We start from the raw sequence: 17,570 nt of genomic DNA, 5'->3' as shown, positions 1-17,570 counted from the left end.
CCAAAGTTGTGTTTGGACACAGTCACAGCTTTGTCAATGGGAAACAATCATGGTGGCTCGGACCGACCCAAAAACAGAAACATTTCCAGCCAATCAACACTTTGCCTCAGGGACACAGAAAGGAGGGGTGTAATTTGACAACATCCTTTTGCCAGAATTACAGACTGCATCTTTAATATGGTACCAACATCAGCTTAGTCAAAACACTGCACTATCACAAGCTATTACAAGCCACTGGCTCACTGATTAGAGGCCCCATCTCCCAGTCTAAAGATAAAAACACAACTGGTGACAGTCCTGTATGTCCTGATGTACCGTTTAAAAACACAACTGGTGACAGTCCTGTATGTCCTGATGTACTGTTTAAAAACACAACTGGTGACAGTCCTGTATGTCCTGATGTACTGTTTAAAAACACAACTGGTGACAGTCCTGTATGTCCTGATGTACTGTTTAAAAACACAACTGGTGACAGTCCTGTATGTCCTGATGCACCGTTTAAAAACACAACTGGTGACAGTCCTGTATGTCCTGATGTACTGTTTAAAAACACAACTGGTGACAGTCCTGTATGTCCTGATGTACTGTTTAAAAACACAACTGGTGACAGTCCTGTATGTCCTGATGCACCGTTTAAAAACACAACTGGTGACTGTCCTGTATGTCCTGATGTACCGTTTAAAAACACAACTGGTGACAGTCCTGTATGTCCTGATGTACCGTTTAAAAACACAACTGGTGACAGTCCTGTATGTCCTGATGCACCGTTTAAAAACACAACTGGTGACAGTCCTGTATGTCCTGATGTACCATGTGGCCTTTTAGTGCTCCTGATCTTGAAGTCTTTCCAGTTAGAAACTACCAGACCTTTTTAGAACATGAATACTACCCATTACTGTTTCTAGGTACAAACTAAACTGGCAAAGAATTCTTTCCATTTTCTTTTCCTCCGCAGAGACTTGCTCCTCGCCAGCCAGCGCAGAGTCCCTAGGCCCGGCTTCAGGATCATCCAGCTCAGCAGCCTTATCAGGCGGCTGGACACAATCTACCCAGAAGACAGACCACCAGCAGTGCTGGCCGACCAGCAGTCAGACATACCTGTGCCTCGACCCAACAGCCAGTAGCAAAGGGTCCAGTCTGCCTCAGCCAAATGGACTGACTATTTCCCACCCTAGTTCAACCTGCTCCTGCCTCTTAATCATGATCACTGTCTAAACAATTGTACATTATCCAAGTCTAACTGTGTACTACTGTGATCAATTACGAGAAAGTTTAGTGTAACATTTTAAGATGTTAAGTGTTTTGCCAAAAAATGTAATCTTCCACATTGTACATTTCCTGATATGGAAGTGACCATTTATAAAAAAAAATATATCTATGGTAAGGAAGGGGGGGGGGGATTACCTTTCTTTGTATTGTGCAAGACGATGTACAGGATGTGTTGCAAGGTACACCCGATCCACCCCGGTCAGCGTGCCCACAAGACTCAGTCTGCCTCAGGACGAGAGTGTGCAAGTCATCCTCTGAGGAAAAAAAAAGAGGATCAGAGATCTCAGTCATTTCAGCCCATCTTCTCCAAATGACATACATTCAACTGATTTGAACGTCTCAAAGGCCATGGAATAACAACACCTTTAATGAACCCACAGTCCCCACCGGTCTGTTTTTCGTGCATTCGTTTACGACCCCAGCAATTGGGCCAGCGCCCTCCTCAGAGTCTCTGTGTTAAGACGCAGGGATTGAGAGGGAGACGGGAAAACCATCCTCTGACCCCACGAGGCTTATGGAACAAGATGTAAATTGATTGCTCAACAGAAATCAAATAACTTGTGTCTAATTAATACAAACTAGCCATAATGAGCAGGGGAGAGAGGGGGCATTGGAGCACGGAGCCTCCGACACTTCAGAGCTCTTAGCTCAGAATTATTTATTTCTGTTTGCTTTGAAAAAACAAACTCCCCCCCTCCTCTCTCTCAAACACACACACACACACACACACACACACACACACACACACACACACACACACACACACACACACACACACACACACACAAACAAACACACACACACACACACACACACACACACACACAAACAAACACACACAGACACACAAATACACGCCCTGATACAACATTCTCTTAATTATAGCCAGTGTGCAAAGCAACCCGTTCCTACACACACACACACACACACACACACACACACACACACACACACACACACGGATCTAGAGCTAAAATCACAGGAAGGGGTAAGAAAAGGAGGAGGAGAGGGAGGAGGGGGGATCTCATTAGCATAAGAAAAAAGACGAAAGACAATTTGAACCCTGGATTGTCATCTGCTGAATCATAATTTGATCTCTCTCTCTCTCTCTTTCTCTCTCTCTTTCTCTCTCTCTCTCTCTCTCTCTCTGTACTCCTCCGTTCTCCAAAGAGTGCTTTGCTAATGTGCTAGTCCCCCAGGCTCCTCAGGGGAAAAGCAGGGGTCCCCCTGATGCTGCTAGTTTGGATGTAATCAGGTTGCTAGCTGTCTGCGGCGGTCGCTCCCTGGCCTGGCCCCATCTGCTGTCTCCCTCATCACGGGGCCGAGACAGGGGCAGAGACAGGCCAACTCCCACGGCTATAGACACCCACCAGGCTCCACCACCACACCGGTGGCCATTCTTCCTCAGCACTCTCAGGCAAAATGCAAATAGCCGCTTAGGGCATTCAAATCGTACACTGATATTTAAAATGTTACAGGACAATTTGAAGAAAGACGTTTTTTTGGATTGTGACTTTGCATCTGTGAGCTGTCTTGGCTGTGGAGTGTAACCATGGTCCTCATTCTTGTGACATAATTTGAAAGAAGCTATATAAATCACGTGTTTTTCAAATCATGTATATTTCAAATCACTGACAATATATACAAATATTTCCTTCATCACTTTCAGTTTTTAAATTTAGATTTCACAAGGACACAGACATCAGACACTGTTGATGTCTGATATTTCTGCTTGAATTTGAGATCCATGAAATTAATTCGATTGTTTACATGGTCCTCAAGAAGGTGCTTGGCCAAAACAAAAATGAAATTACATTAAATTAGTTTTTAAAATGCCCACTTGGCGTACTAGTGAATGACTGTTATGATTAGATTACATACCCAGTGTAATTACAGAATAAACCTGTGTGTTTGTGTTTTCATGTAGGCGTGTGTGTGCGTGTGTGTGGGTGTGTGTGTGTGTGTCGCTATGTATTTGTGTAATAAAAGACAATAAATATATAAAGACCTTGAGCCCCTATCACCACTGATATGCATCCCCTTCCTCAATAGCGCCTTCCCTTTTTTTTTAACCTTTCTTTGGCTGTATCAGTGTGAGTTATGGCTCTGTGCATGGGGGGCTCAATACAAGGTCACTCCCAGCATCTCCCTGCTTGTTGTTTTGTCTCCGTCCTCCCCTCCCCTTCCCAGAAAGGGTTAAAACGGGAATGGATTTAATTATGGAATGAATGGAATCATAATGCGCCGGCAGCAAGTTTGCCTCCTTATTTATTAAAGCAGCTGATGGCCCAGGTTTGATGAGGCACTTCTGGCATAATTGAGTCATCACACAAAGAGGGTTCCTCGCATTCAGAGTGGTTTTATCAGCAGCAAACAGACCTGATTACTGGCAATTACACTCTGATCTAGAGGAAGGAGGGGAGAAAGAGAGAGAGGGAGAAAGAGAGAGAGAGAGAGAGGAGTGGGGGGGGGCGGGGGGCGGGGCGGGAGGGATTGAGGCAGAACGCGCAGGGGTAACTTCTGTGTTTATAGTTTACCTCGGGAATAATTTCCGCATTAATTTTACATGCTAAGTGTTTCCTAGTTCTGCATAATAAAGTGGAAAACGGTAAGAGATAGCAGCGTTTACTTTCATATCTCCCCTGTAATGAATGTCCAAATGTATGGCAGAAAAAAAAGGTTGTAATTGTACATGAAACACAGGAAAAGGGCTTTTTTTGTCTTCATAGCCTTTGGATCAAAACACAAGTGTGTGAAGCAAACAAACAAACAAAACCAAAGTCTCCCACTAGCACACTCCGAAACGGTGCTTTGATACGAAGCATGTGAATAGTGCCAAATTGAATATGCCACAGTATGTAATGTTAAAGAATACGCAAGTGCTTTCAGCACCTTTCATTGACATGCAAATGAATTCATGACAAGAACAACCACCACCACCACCACCACCCCAGCCCCAGATCAGACTAGTTTAATAAACACATTTTTTCCTGAAAGGATTTTCTATTCTCAGGGCAGTCAGGCGGTGTAGTGCCTTATCAGATATCCCCTGCCTAAAGAGAAGGCAGCTGGACGCCAGACTTCCAGCTCAAAGACAGTGTACATGCGGAGAGGGCGGAGGGCAGGGTGACCTCATGGGTCCACAGTTTTGTTGTACACTTTACTGAGGGACGTTTGTCAGAGAGACAAACCTGATGATGTATGTTTTATAAGGACGTCAACACCAGCCATATTTCACAGCTTTCTATTTGCCGTAAGATACATGCATTTATGTGGACTCTCTGTACATACATCTGAGGTCTGTGCATGATGTGTAACCTCCTGAGAACCCCTTTCTGTAGGACACATTTATTTTCCATGCATACCCTCCTACTCTTTTGAGCTATTCTGTTAATTTGTCTTGGTTCCCAGGAGGATATAATAAGTAACAAGCAGTTTATTTTTCTGACAAAAAAAGACAATTACCAGCAAAACAGTAATCAAAACGGATTTTATCCAAAACAGATGTGCCCTAACAAAAAAAAAAAGCACTTGTATGGAGGGCTCTCCAAGTTTCCATATCACACTATTTAACATGCTCACCAGACATATCAGTAAAACTATATTACAGCAGATGTCATGGCTGAGTCCATGCATGGACGCTAATAAATCAATGTGTGCCCATTCACTTTCAGTTTCCAGAAGGAGAAAAAAAAAAAAAAAGCTCAAATCTTGCCTCTCTATGGGGTGCTGGGATCAGAGAGATATGGGGAAGAACCCTTGAAGACAACTGTGATTTCTAGTACAGAAGTCAGCTGCGACTGTGGACGCCAAGCAAAGTGTTTGCATGCCCAGCCAAATTGGTCATTTTACAAGGGGGCCTGTCTTTTTATCGCTTTTCCCAAGACATAGACACTTCAATAAAGGGAAAAATTGCGCCCAGAATTCTTAATACACAATTATAAGCTCGCCTGGCAACCGTCGGCCCAATAATCTGTGATGATGGCACCACTACAGGGGAAACTTGTCATTGGCCGCGGTAACTGGGGACGACATGAAACAAACCGTCGCTGACACCTTTCGACGAGGTGATTTTAGGCGGATTTCTGTCGCGTTTCCAAAAGTCACTCCCGAGTTTCTTCCTTAAAAATGAAGATCTCCTGCCACGCGGGCCCTCTACTGCAACAGACCTCGGAAAAGTCTGGAGTGTCCTATTTGCCATCGGAGGTACGATCCGCCTCGCCTCACTGATGTGAGTCCAGTGTCAGCATCCCTTCGCTTTTGAAGACGTCCTTAAAGCAGCATGTCACTTTTTGATGATCAATTTCCGTCCAAAGCTCCAATTTATTGTTGGTGGACCAAATGTGTTTTAGATAAAAATCTACTGGAATTCCAACTAGTGCATAAAGAATTTACATGGAGAGGAATATAAATTCAAAGATAATGAAAAATGTATGTGTACTATTCAATAAATAATAATACTGAATGCTATACTGTTCAGTAAATTAGTAAACAGCCCCTACTTAGAAAAACAACAAAAAAATCTGTTCACCACAGGTGGTGAAAACAACATATAAAAAAAAACTGCTGAAATGTTGTGATGACCAACAACTGTATCTTCTTTCGCGATGTTCAATGTGACCTGGAATTTAATACAAGGATTCGGTGACCAACACCGATAAACAGCAATGTGAGCATTAGACACAAGGTAAATACAAAAGCCTAAAATGCGGTCTCGGCCCCCACAAAGGGCTGTTGAGCTGCATGGCGTTGAAACGAGACACACACTGAGGGCCAGGTGCTAGCGGGGAGGGGGAAGTTGTACGGCTGTTTTCTGCGATCACCACAGCCTGATCCCGGCCATTGTCTCTGCCGGGGGAAGGCTTTTCAACAGAGAGGGTGCATGAATGCGACCAGGTGGTTGGCAATTTTAGAGAAACGTGGTTACCGCTTGAGCTAAATCCCCCCAACACAAAAGGCAGGTCTCCTGTCCTTTAAGGCCTCTGGGTAAAAAGGAGGGGGGGGGGGGGGGAGGCACATACAAAAAGGGAAAAGTTTATCATGGATGGGATTTGAAAAAGGGACGCACGCTCTAAACACAAATTCCTAATCAGATTGCACTGAAATGAACAGCTCGCATGGCAGCTGTACTTTTCCCAGGGTTAATTACCTTTCACTGCTCCCCCCTAATGAGTCAGCTGTTCATGTCATTAAACAAGTCCACTTCATCCTGGCTTCTCCAGCTTCCACACACACTCGGCCCTCCACTGCTCTGCTCTGCTCTGTGTGCCCAGCCTCTCCATACAGGAGAAAGAAATGCTTTTAGGATCACACTGACCAGTGTCCTTACTAAATCTAGGCTGCAAAATCGAGATGAAATAGCTGTCTTAGCCCGGACCGAAATGACCCTTAGGCGGGCATATGCTGAGGACTGACTGGTTCACATATTGGGGAGTAAAATTTGTCAAAAAAAAAAAAAAACAACCCCAAACCGTTTCCAAATGAGGATGGCTTTGTTAAGAAGCAATACTAATACTAATCTGTTGTGATCCTGAGAAGCATGGGATCTGAAAAGTCAGGCTCGCTAATACTGATACTGTACAAAGGGGGTGGCTGACAGACACACACACACACACACACACACACACACACACACACACACACACACACACACACACACACACACACACACACACACACACACACACACACACACACACACACACACACACACACAGACAAATGTAAGTGCACATTCTCAAAATTCAGAGAACACAAAAAAAAAGCAGGCAAGCTACTTAGTGCGAACACAAACACATGTGTGCACAGTTCAGCATATTTATCTTTGGTAGTCCTCAACTCAGGAAGATTCAGAAGCTCACTGGATACTCTGGCTTAGAACGTTCAGGGAGTTTTAAGTGATTTTTGCCAGTGTGTGGCAAAATCCCCTGGCTACCTGGATTACCAACTCTAGTCCTTTAACTCATGCCAGTATAAATCCGTGTTAACTCGGATTTACCTCTGGCATATGAATTCCCTGTCCGAATAAGCTTTGTTTGGAATGAGTTGTGCATAAATATTTTATGCATTAAAGACGAAACTAATGGCAAATTCTGATTTCTGTGAACCGCTAAAATGTGTGTGTGTGTGTGTTTTTCTCAAGGGGGTGTAACAGATTTTGAACCTTTATACAGTAATCATTATTCCAAAAAAAAAGAAGTGATATGTGAAAACTCAAATTCTTGTATGCACGTTTCATTGAACTCTCCAAATGGCTAATGTCAGAAAACCAAGCTGATTTGCATGGTGAAAATCTGTGGGCAATGGTAGGCAGATAACCATAGTGATACATGCATGTTTTTGTCAACAGACCACTTTGGAACGAGTAAACACATTATATCTTTTAGTATCATGTTGTCAGTGAAATAAACACTTTGTATATCCACATCTTTATAGTACAGAGTCACTCAATACTGAAGATGATTGCCTGATTTGCTGCTATCAGAATAATAATGAAAGATGGATCTACTAGCACTCCATTTTTCAATGTCCACACACACACACACACACAAACACACACACACACACACACACACACACACACACACACACACACACACACACACACACACACACACACACAGACTTCTGGGATGACATGGTTAAGCCCCACTATTTTGTACTTAAAAGGTTAGCAGGGCTGTATGATGAGTTTGAACCAAGCTTGCCAGCTCAGCAGATGGTGGATGATTATGATTATGTGCATCAATAAAATGAATAATCTTTAACAAAACGTAAAGTTGACTCAACTCCAGCGTTTAATAAAAAAGATGGACTTCCGCAAACATTCCATCCATTTTTTTTGCTACGTATGATGTATTTTTAAACAAGTACGTTCACAATTATTTTTTTTGCAGTTTGCCACATTTAACAGATGCAGAATAAAATGCATCGTTTATGATGACAACCTCATATTTCATTTTATTTTTCACTTCATGCAAACCGTCATGCAAACTTTCAAATGAAGGGGAAAAATACATTTTATAATCAATTAGCAATTCTGGCATGCTTGTTAAAATTAATTTTCAATTCCATTTACTTTAATCACAGATTAGCCAGACGAGTTTGTGGATTAAATATACATTCACACACCAAACTGATATGGAACCACCACAACCATCATCTTAATTATTTCAGAAATAATAAGGTCATTTTTAAACAATCAACATCCCAAAACATAATCCCTAAACCATCGAGAGACTTTCTCTGAAGAGCAGCTGTGAGCCAGTGTTTTGACATACATGACTAGGACCCGAACGAAAAGAGTTGTGTGTAGACCTATCCTTCAGACCATTTAAACAACAACAACAACAACAAAAACTCCCCCCAAAAAAACATGTATGTTTGTATGTCTTCAAACAAAATTCCACGTCAAGAAAAAGACAAAAAAAAAAAGACATGTTGAAGCACAAGATTACAGCAGCATATTAAACCCTGTTAAAATAATCTAAAGGAGCCAACAAGAGAGCTGAAGGGTAGCAGACACACACAGAATAAGTGAAGTGAAGCAGACAGGAGCTCAGGCAAACCCTAATGTACCATAGGGCACTCGGAGTCCTACTTTCAGAACCCACTGCACTCTTAAAGCAGCTCAGCTCAGCGCAGCGCAGAGTAAGAGCTTCCAGACGGCTGCGCGCTAACCTGTCCTGAATCTGTGTGTCTGTTAGATCACAACTCTATTAGCCCCGGCGAAGCCTGCCTCTCTCTCTCTCTCTCTCTCGCTCTCTCGCTCCGCACTCTCTACATCTCACCCACTCTCCTCTCTCTCTGCGCTGCCAAAAAGCCCAGAAAGAAGAAGAAGCGCATGGACACCATTTGTGTCTCCGTACAGGGCAGGGTTGGTGGTGCGAGCCTGACTTACCATGTCCCTCTCAGCCTTTGTTTTCCCTTTCATAGTGACATGGAGGAGGTGCGGAACAGAGATGGGATAGGTTAGTCCAGCGTGTGGCTGTCGTACAGCGAGTGGTGTGCGGGGGGGGGGGACACTCTGATGCTCCGCCGAGCGGCGCTTTGGCTCTCTCTCTTTTTTTTCTTCTCTCCCTTCCTCTCTCTAGCCTTTGTGTCATTCGCTTAACGACCAATCTCATTAGCAGCCGAGGCACAATGGGCAGATTTATTTCTTCGGTGTAAATATATATACCACTAGGTGACCCCGAAGGTAAGACCTCCGGAGGTCTTTTTTTTTCTTTTTTTTTTATCAAATAAAAGATGTATACAAATACCTGGGGGGAAGAAATCAATAGCTAAGCCCCAACAGACTCACACATGCAAGGACTTCTGTGGAATACAGTTGGACATTTTAAAAAGCTAGGTTGTGTGTGTGTGTGTTGTCAGGCAAGTGGGGGAAATGGTGAATATAGTTGACATGTGATGAGCCAAAGGTAGAAATCCACATTTATGTGGTATGGTGTACGGTGGCCCCACGGTGACCCAACCCAGAGGAGTGTAGACAGCAGAGGTAGATAGCAGAGGAGAGGAGAGGAGAGGTACCTGTGTGAAGGACTGATGGATCAGAGCAAACGGATGGACTGATGACACTAAATGGACTTATGCTGGTGGGATGGATGGATTAATGGATGATAGGTGGGTGAATGGATGAGTGCAAAGAGGGACTGGTCAATGGATGGATGTATAGATGGATGTGTGAATTGGGGATCATATGGACTGACTAAAGGGTGAATGGATGTATAGATGGATAAAAGGGTGCATATCTGATGAATCAAAGTATGGGACAAACCTATAGATAAAGATAGGTGTCTTGTCTTGTTTATGAAGGACCTTGTGTTGTTTATGAAGGACCTCTATTTGAATAAACGAATGACTTTTCATGGCTAGCGTAGTCTTCCTTAAAGTTTTTAAGAGTAACGTCTCCAAATGAGTATTGCTAAAAAAAAAAAAAAAAGAAATCATTTAAAAATTAATTAAATAAATTGAGAGAAAAGAATGAGATCTCAGTATGGTCTTGGGACAACACAAGCTACTGAGCACAAAAGCTGAAGATTTTAAGAGAAAAGAATGATTTCTCAGTATAGTCTTGGGACAACACAAGCTACTGAGCACAAAAGCTGAACATTTTAAGATAATGCTGAACACAGTTGTGTTTCTTGTCCCTGGTCCCTCATGTTGGATTTGTGGTAAGAGTCCTGTAATTCCATGAAAAATGAATTATTGTAAGCACTTGCAGCAGTGACAGCTGTCCATATGCATCAGGGACATGTCTACTGGCCAACTTGACCCTTGTTAGAAAACAAAACAACACACACACACACACACACACACACACACACACACACATACACACACACACACACACACACACACACACACACAGACACACACACACACACACACACACAAAGAATCCCACAGCCTGGGACTTGCCGAGCGAGGTCACTGGAGATTTTCCAGACAAACGCAATCCGTGTGTGTGTGTGTGTGTGTGTGTGTGGAGGGGTGGGGGGTGGTTGGTGTGGGGTGGTGTGTGTGTGTGTGTGTGGTGGGGGGGTGGGGGTGGGAAGAAGAAGAATAAAAAGGACAGGCACAGAATCTCATTTTAGCAGACCGCACACAATCTGGGCTCCCACAGAACTATCTCTGCCTGACCGCTCTCTATTTATCCCTTATCAGTGTTTACCAACCGCTACTTTTCTTTCATTCACACTGGGAGGCAGTTCTCTTACTATCAGTCAACAGCTGACACCGTGGAACAGCCTCAAAGGCAAGAGGAAGGGATCAAAACTAAACCAAAGCTGTTTAAACAATACAACAGAGGAAATAAATTCATAAATCCTAATTCTTCCCAGCCCACAAGGGTACAGGCAGATCCTTTATAGTTAGGCCAACAAACAAAACCGCAGCCAATGAGGTAACATTACAATCAAGGTAAATGCTGAAATATATTCAGGGGGAAAATAGTGTGGACAAAGCCCATGTAATTTTAATTAGAAACATGGCTGCTTGCCTCTTGATCTCGGGCAAATAAAACTTATATCGGGTAACTTCTTTTTATTTTTATTTCTATTTTGGTTTTACTGATCTCTTATTTGTGGTAGGTGTGGTCTGTTTGAGTCTGATGTGATGGCCACCGTGTTTGGATGTTACACATTTTTTTTTGATTTTCTGATGCTATCGAGATGCCACCTTTCTTCCTCTGAACCATTTAATGGTGTGGTGAGGTCTGTGTCAAATTAAACGTGAAAAAGGGATCAGTTATCCTGCCGGCTATGCTTATTTCAGTGGCAAGGACAAGGCATGAAAATATTGCTTTTTGTCAAGATCAAATATCTACTGAAGATCATCTGATCATACTCATTCCAAGATAGGACAGGTGGTCTACATGGAAACTGGCCATCTACATTTACATTTACATTTAGTCATTTAGCAGACGCTTTTATCCAAAGCGACTTACATATGTGCGACTTACAATGTATACACATTTTACATTTACACTGATGGCACACTGCACATCAGGAGCAATTAGGGGTTCAGTGTCTTGCTCAAGGACGCTTCAACAGGGAATCGAACTAGCAACCTTCTGATTACTAAACGACTTCTCTACCACTGTACCACTGTCGCCCCATCTCACCCTTCAACTCAGAGATAATGCACAAAGTTCACCTTCTCCAAATTGATGGCGACATTTAGAAGGGTGTATCTGGAAATGATCATTATATATGTTAGAAATGATGACCAGCACAATACATCTCAATTTGTGAAACAGAGTTTTACACCACAAAAGTGAACAGAAAAAAAAAAAAAAACAGAAGTCACCTCAAGCTAAAGTAATGGGCAGTAGTCTGTTGTCTGGACGTGGAAATGTGGACTAGCTACGCGGTTGAATCATAATTTCAAATCCATTTCCCAATCACACTCTATCAACAGTGTTGTTCTGGACTACTGTTCAAAAGTTAAGTAATTAATTGCATTTATCCCTTCACCAGCTGCTCGGCAGCAGATGGAACATTTCTGAAACCTTGTTGAATTAAATCCACATAATTCATTTTCCTGGATTAACTGGGGTGAAGTTTGCATGAAAAAGAAGTGTAAGCGCTACATACACTACACGCACTGGCAAATCAACACACATAGACATATCACTGGACATATTTCCTTTTTTTCCCCCTTACCCCTGTGATTCCCTAAAGCTCATCTTCTACATGTTTAAACATATTTAAACCCAGAATGTTGAGCGCAGGATGCCAGCCGCTGCCTGTTCTCTCTGAGTTGTTCTCCGAACTCTTTATCCTTAGCAAACACCCAAAGGGCAAAGGGCACCGGCAACCTGAGGCGCAAAATGACTGACACTGTTTAAACAAAGTGTCTTCGCTTTCGCATTTAAACCAGCAAACCCTCCAGGTAAAAAAAATAAAGCCCTATCTGACTTTGGATTGCACCAGGCCTGCTATGCAACAGTACCATGGACAGTTCCTGGGCCTAGCACGCACATGGAGGGAGAAGGCAACCCCACAGTCAGCTGTGCTGTATATCACTACTGAGCGAAACATCTTAACACGGTTACAAAAACTAGCGAGTGGGAGTGTGGTGGGGGGGGACAGCTGGAAAAAGGGAGGAAGAGATGCCTGTTTGCTCATTAGCACAATGCAGTAGTATTCTGTCATCTCCCTGTTGCTTGTGTGGAATTACGAGAGCATCAAAAGAATGCCTAATGCCCCAGCGTCCCTGCGCCCTCTTTCAAAGCCATTAAACGTCTGCTTATATCTCACAGGGCTTTATAGTTCACTGTTTGAATGTATATGCCCGAGAGACTGCCTTTTCCTCCTATTGGCAATTATGGCTATTTGCACTGGGCTATTTCCATGTGTATTATGCTCTTTTACTCCCCTAGTACTGCTTACCCCCCCTCCCCAAGAGCCATGGCTTTCAGGGTGGCAATCCACGTCCACCTGTCTACGTCTCTTGTCTCCCCCGCTAGACTGAAGGAGGACTAGGCCAGCAGATCCACTAATTCACTCAAATAGAATTTGCTTGCTTATTCAAATACCTAAAAACAAGAATTTTTTTTGTCAGACACCTCTGTGCCTTCTCTGTCATTTCCCTTCATAAAAAAAAGGAAACCCATTTGGTTTTAGACACTTTTGGTTTTAGAGTTGTTCTTTTTTCTTTCAAGCTGTTTTTTTTAAAGTAAAATTGATTACTGGTAATTTATTTCTTTTTGCCTAAATTGTTCGAACTAAAATTTCAGGAATAACATGTTGTGATTGTTGTCAATTGTTGTCAACAACACATTTTCAGGGATTTCAGAGAAGTTTTGGAATGATCATTTTGTGAAATCGTTCAAACTGTAAGTTGCCTTATGGTGATATTGACTTGAGCCCATCCTAAAGTTAAGTGCAGATTATTAGATGTATAAAGTCAGCGATTATTAAGCCTGAACTTTTAAACTTTCATTTTTAAACGAGCCCCAATCCTTAATTTAAATGTTTGAAAGTTTATCTATGAATACAGAAACAAATCACAGTCAAGTTTAAATCACGGTATTCATTTGACTAAACACCCATTCTAAAAGTCAACACGCCACAGACAGCCAGGATCCAGACAACACATTCAATTATAATGAAATAACCCGAAACGAGCGACACAAAAATAAACAGATTTAAACAGACCTTCTCTCTGAAATTGAATCAAAGTTTGAATGAATACAGGCTCGATAGTTCCATGTGTACAGCTGTCGCCGCCGTCCAAGCCTGGCACAACCTGTCTATGCTTTGTGCACACACACAATGCTAACATGTGTTCCTCTAAGACAAGCTTATACCCTCCATAAACGCCAGTGGGTTTAATTTAGGTAGACGGCATCTAATGTTATCTGGATGATCAAAAATAGGTCATGCTTCTTAAAAAAACAGTTTGAGCCATTTAATCTCCTCTTTTACCGTCTAAAACCTGGAGAGAAGCTGAACTCTTTTTACGAAACAGCGTCTGTGACGAGAGCAGCAGAGTATTCAAGCAAGCAGCCCACCGGCCAAACAACAACAAAACAAATATATTTCAAGCCTACGTAGCCCTGCACTTTGTGTCCATTTAGTTGAAGGAAAATAGAGTTAAATTAGAGCATTAGGTCAAGCGTATTCACATTGTGCGAACATAAAAGCAAGAAGGTCAAAGAAATCTAGATGCTGCTTTGCGCAACTTTGAATATGCACAACTCTTAAAATACACTCTTTAAAAAAAGCTTTATTGTTCAGAAGGAAAAAACCCTCCCGAACCAGAGGTCTCTCCCTGAACATTCACTTTGCTATGATAACAGTGTCAAAGAAATGATCACAAATGACACAACGACTGTAACAAAAAAAAAAAGAAAAAGGGGAAGAAAAAAAAATCACAGACCTACTTCAATGATCCTGAAAGTTTTGATTTAGATTTTCCTGTGCTCTCCGTCTCTTGAAGCCTTCAGCTGGAGCTGTGTGTGTTTTTGAAAGGTAGTCCCCAGGAATATGACACACTGTGCCTTTGACAGCCCAGAGATAAGCACCTGCGTTCTTGGCCCTTTTTACGTCACACCTCCCTATTCAGGGCGCTTCAATATGATGCACATTTGCACATCAACAGCACCCCCCCCCATCACCACCACTACACACACACACACACACACACACACACATGCGCACGCACAAACACACACACGCGCACACAAACGCGCACACACACACACACACACACACACGCTCGGTCTTTCCTCCACTCCACTCCACATCCGCAAAACATACAAATAGAGAGGACACAGAGGTTGTGAATGAACGTAACCAAACACACACACACACACACACACACACACACAGATAGAGAGAGGCAGAGAGAGACACACACACACAGGTTTCTCTGTCCCTCCACCCACATGTTACTATGATTTATCTTCTTTTTTTTTTTTTTCTCCAAGCCTCTGAAACTTTCACTACCATTGTTGTCATGGGTGCAGGGCATATGCCCTTCCAAGCTACACCCCCCCTCGACTCAACATACACGCACACACACACACACACACACACACACACACACACACACACACACACACACACACACACACACACACACACACACACACACACACACACACACACACACACACACACACACACACACAAGCCCTCCACCCCCACCCAAACCCATATCAGTCCTCATGCAAATGAGAGGGAATGTCAGTCCTCAGCAGCAGATGGCCAGGGACGATAACAATGGCTCAACAGACCAGTTTCAATGTCTCTGACTTTATTGCTACGGAAACAACCCTCCCTACAAAAAAAAAAAAAAGCACACACCTAAATGAAAGGCCCTACTGATAACATAATTTTTCCTGCTAACTAATCTATTTATTTCTCTCCCCTCGTCTTATCGTCTGTGGCGATCGCTTGAGATGTGTACTGAAGGGAAATGATTTGTCTCGATGGCTGACGGAGGGAGGGGACGGTGATGTATCTCTGAAACCCGGAGACCTGGAAGTGATTTTTTTTCTCTTTTTGCAGTGACTAAAGGGGGGACGCAGCAGCCCAGGCAATTATTTGATTAATTAGGTGTAATTCCTCCCAGCAGGCCACTGCAGCCCTCCCGAGCTGCCACATTAGACAGGCCTCAAATAAATGTGTCTATGTCAACCGCGTATGCGTGTATATGTGTGACACGAGTGTATACACACATATATGTGTGTGTGTGTGTGTGTTATGGGGGAGAGAGAGAGTGTGTGCGACTTGAAGGGCACGACTGCCGTGGCTTATGACAAAAGCCCCATGTCGTTGCCGTGACGTCAGGCGGCCTCCCTCCCGCTGACTCTGGGAGGGCGCGCCTGTGGCAGGAGGGCAAACAGAGCTGAGGCGCTGAGCAAACACAGGCCCCATTACAATGACAAAGGCCTGCCACACTTCTGGGTGGAGCTTTAGAAAGGGATGGAGGGGGGTGTTAGTGTGTGTGTGTGTGTGTGTGTGTGTTTGTGTGTGTGTGTGTGTGTGTGTGTGTGACCAAATCCTCAGTTTTGGAGGGGAGGGGTGTGTGTGTGTGTGTGTGGGGGGGGTGACACATACATGAGGGGCCCACTCAGTCTTGCTCTCAGGGAGAGGAGGGGTTAACACCCCCTACACACACGCGCACACACACACACACACACACACACACACACACACACACCATGCTGACACACACTGCCCACTCCTGAAAACCCAAACAAGCTCTCTTGTCCCTGAGTTTGGTGTGGGTCTCAGGGGAGAGAGGTGGAAGCCCCATATGCACGGTCAGGGTGAGTTTTTCACCAGACACTTTGGGCTCCTCCAAACACACACACACACACACAGAGAGAGAGAGCAGAGGGTGCTGTGTGTGTCGTTGCCCAAGGTTTTGACGGTTGATCATTACCATGTTACCATGCTTCATTTGAAAGTATAATTTTTTTGTTTATGTGTGGTTGTGCTTGTGCCAGTTTTTTTCTCGAGCGTTTAGATCTGTCAAAAAAGGACAGGACCTATATGGCAAGTCTGTTCCATTTCAGAAGTAATCAGAAGCTGTGTGCCTTTCTCTTAAGCATCTTACAAAAAAACATGTCTCTCGGTTGTACACAATCACAATGCAATATAACATGACAAGCATCTGTCAGAGACACTGTTGATAACTTCATGTAATCAACTATTGTGAAGAGGCAGAGAGGTCAGAACAACATAAAATAAATCAACCGTAAAAAGGATGAAGTTTTCAACAACATTCTTGATAAAAAATGAAATGACACACTCTCACAAACACACACACACACACACACACACACCCGCGCGCGCACGACACACACTCTCACACAGTGAGAGGTTTATTTTATTTTGTAATTGCACTGCCATAATGGGAGCATTCAATGGGCTCAATCAAAATATATTCTTCCAAACAAGATGAATTTTCCATTATTATAGAAGTACATCAAAGTGTTGATATTTAATCTGGGGTATAAAAAAAACATTTTGTAAAGAACAAAGCTGATAACAGTTGTGGATTAGTACAAATATGAGAGCAAAGTGGGCGAGCTGAAATTACATGTCAAAAAAGGGCTCCCATTTTTATTTAAAGTACACTGTGTGTTTTCAGAAAATGTTCGATCGCATTTATTAAAGTATCACAATGGGTCACACCTGTTTAATGTCTAAAAGCTTTTTTTTTTTTTTACTTTATACTGACAATTATGCAAGCAAAGTTAAATGTCAACGCACCCTATTGTGTGGCCCTTCACATAAGGCAATGGGAAACCTATACACACGGCTAATGTATCCAGCCTCGCA

The 17,570-nt window shown here is 43.1% G+C and overlaps 1 protein-coding gene across 1 annotated transcript in view; it reads right to left on the bottom strand.

The window, feature by feature from the left end:
• The window catches only part of st18 (ST18 C2H2C-type zinc finger transcription factor), a 43,850-nt gene extending 28,932 nt beyond the window's left edge, over positions 1-14,918 (bottom strand). Inside the window, exons 1-2 of the mRNA XM_042703694.1 lie at positions 13,932-14,918; positions 1,405-1,523 (exon numbers count right to left, since the gene is read on the bottom strand). Coding sequence (XP_042559628.1) covers positions 1,405-1,523; positions 13,932-14,058 — 246 coding nt within the window. The 5' untranslated portion in view covers positions 14,059-14,918. The remainder of the gene's footprint in view (positions 1-1,404; positions 1,524-13,931) is intronic.
• Between the last annotated feature and the right edge of the window lie 2,652 nt (positions 14,919-17,570).

This window comes from Clupea harengus, chromosome 25, assembly GCF_900700415.2.
Source record: "Clupea harengus chromosome 25, Ch_v2.0.2, whole genome shotgun sequence".
Lineage (NCBI taxonomy): Eukaryota > Metazoa > Chordata > Actinopteri > Clupeiformes > Clupeidae > Clupea > Clupea harengus.
Note: the sequence above shows the minus strand (reverse complement) of the source record. Positions and strands in the feature narration are given on the sequence as shown.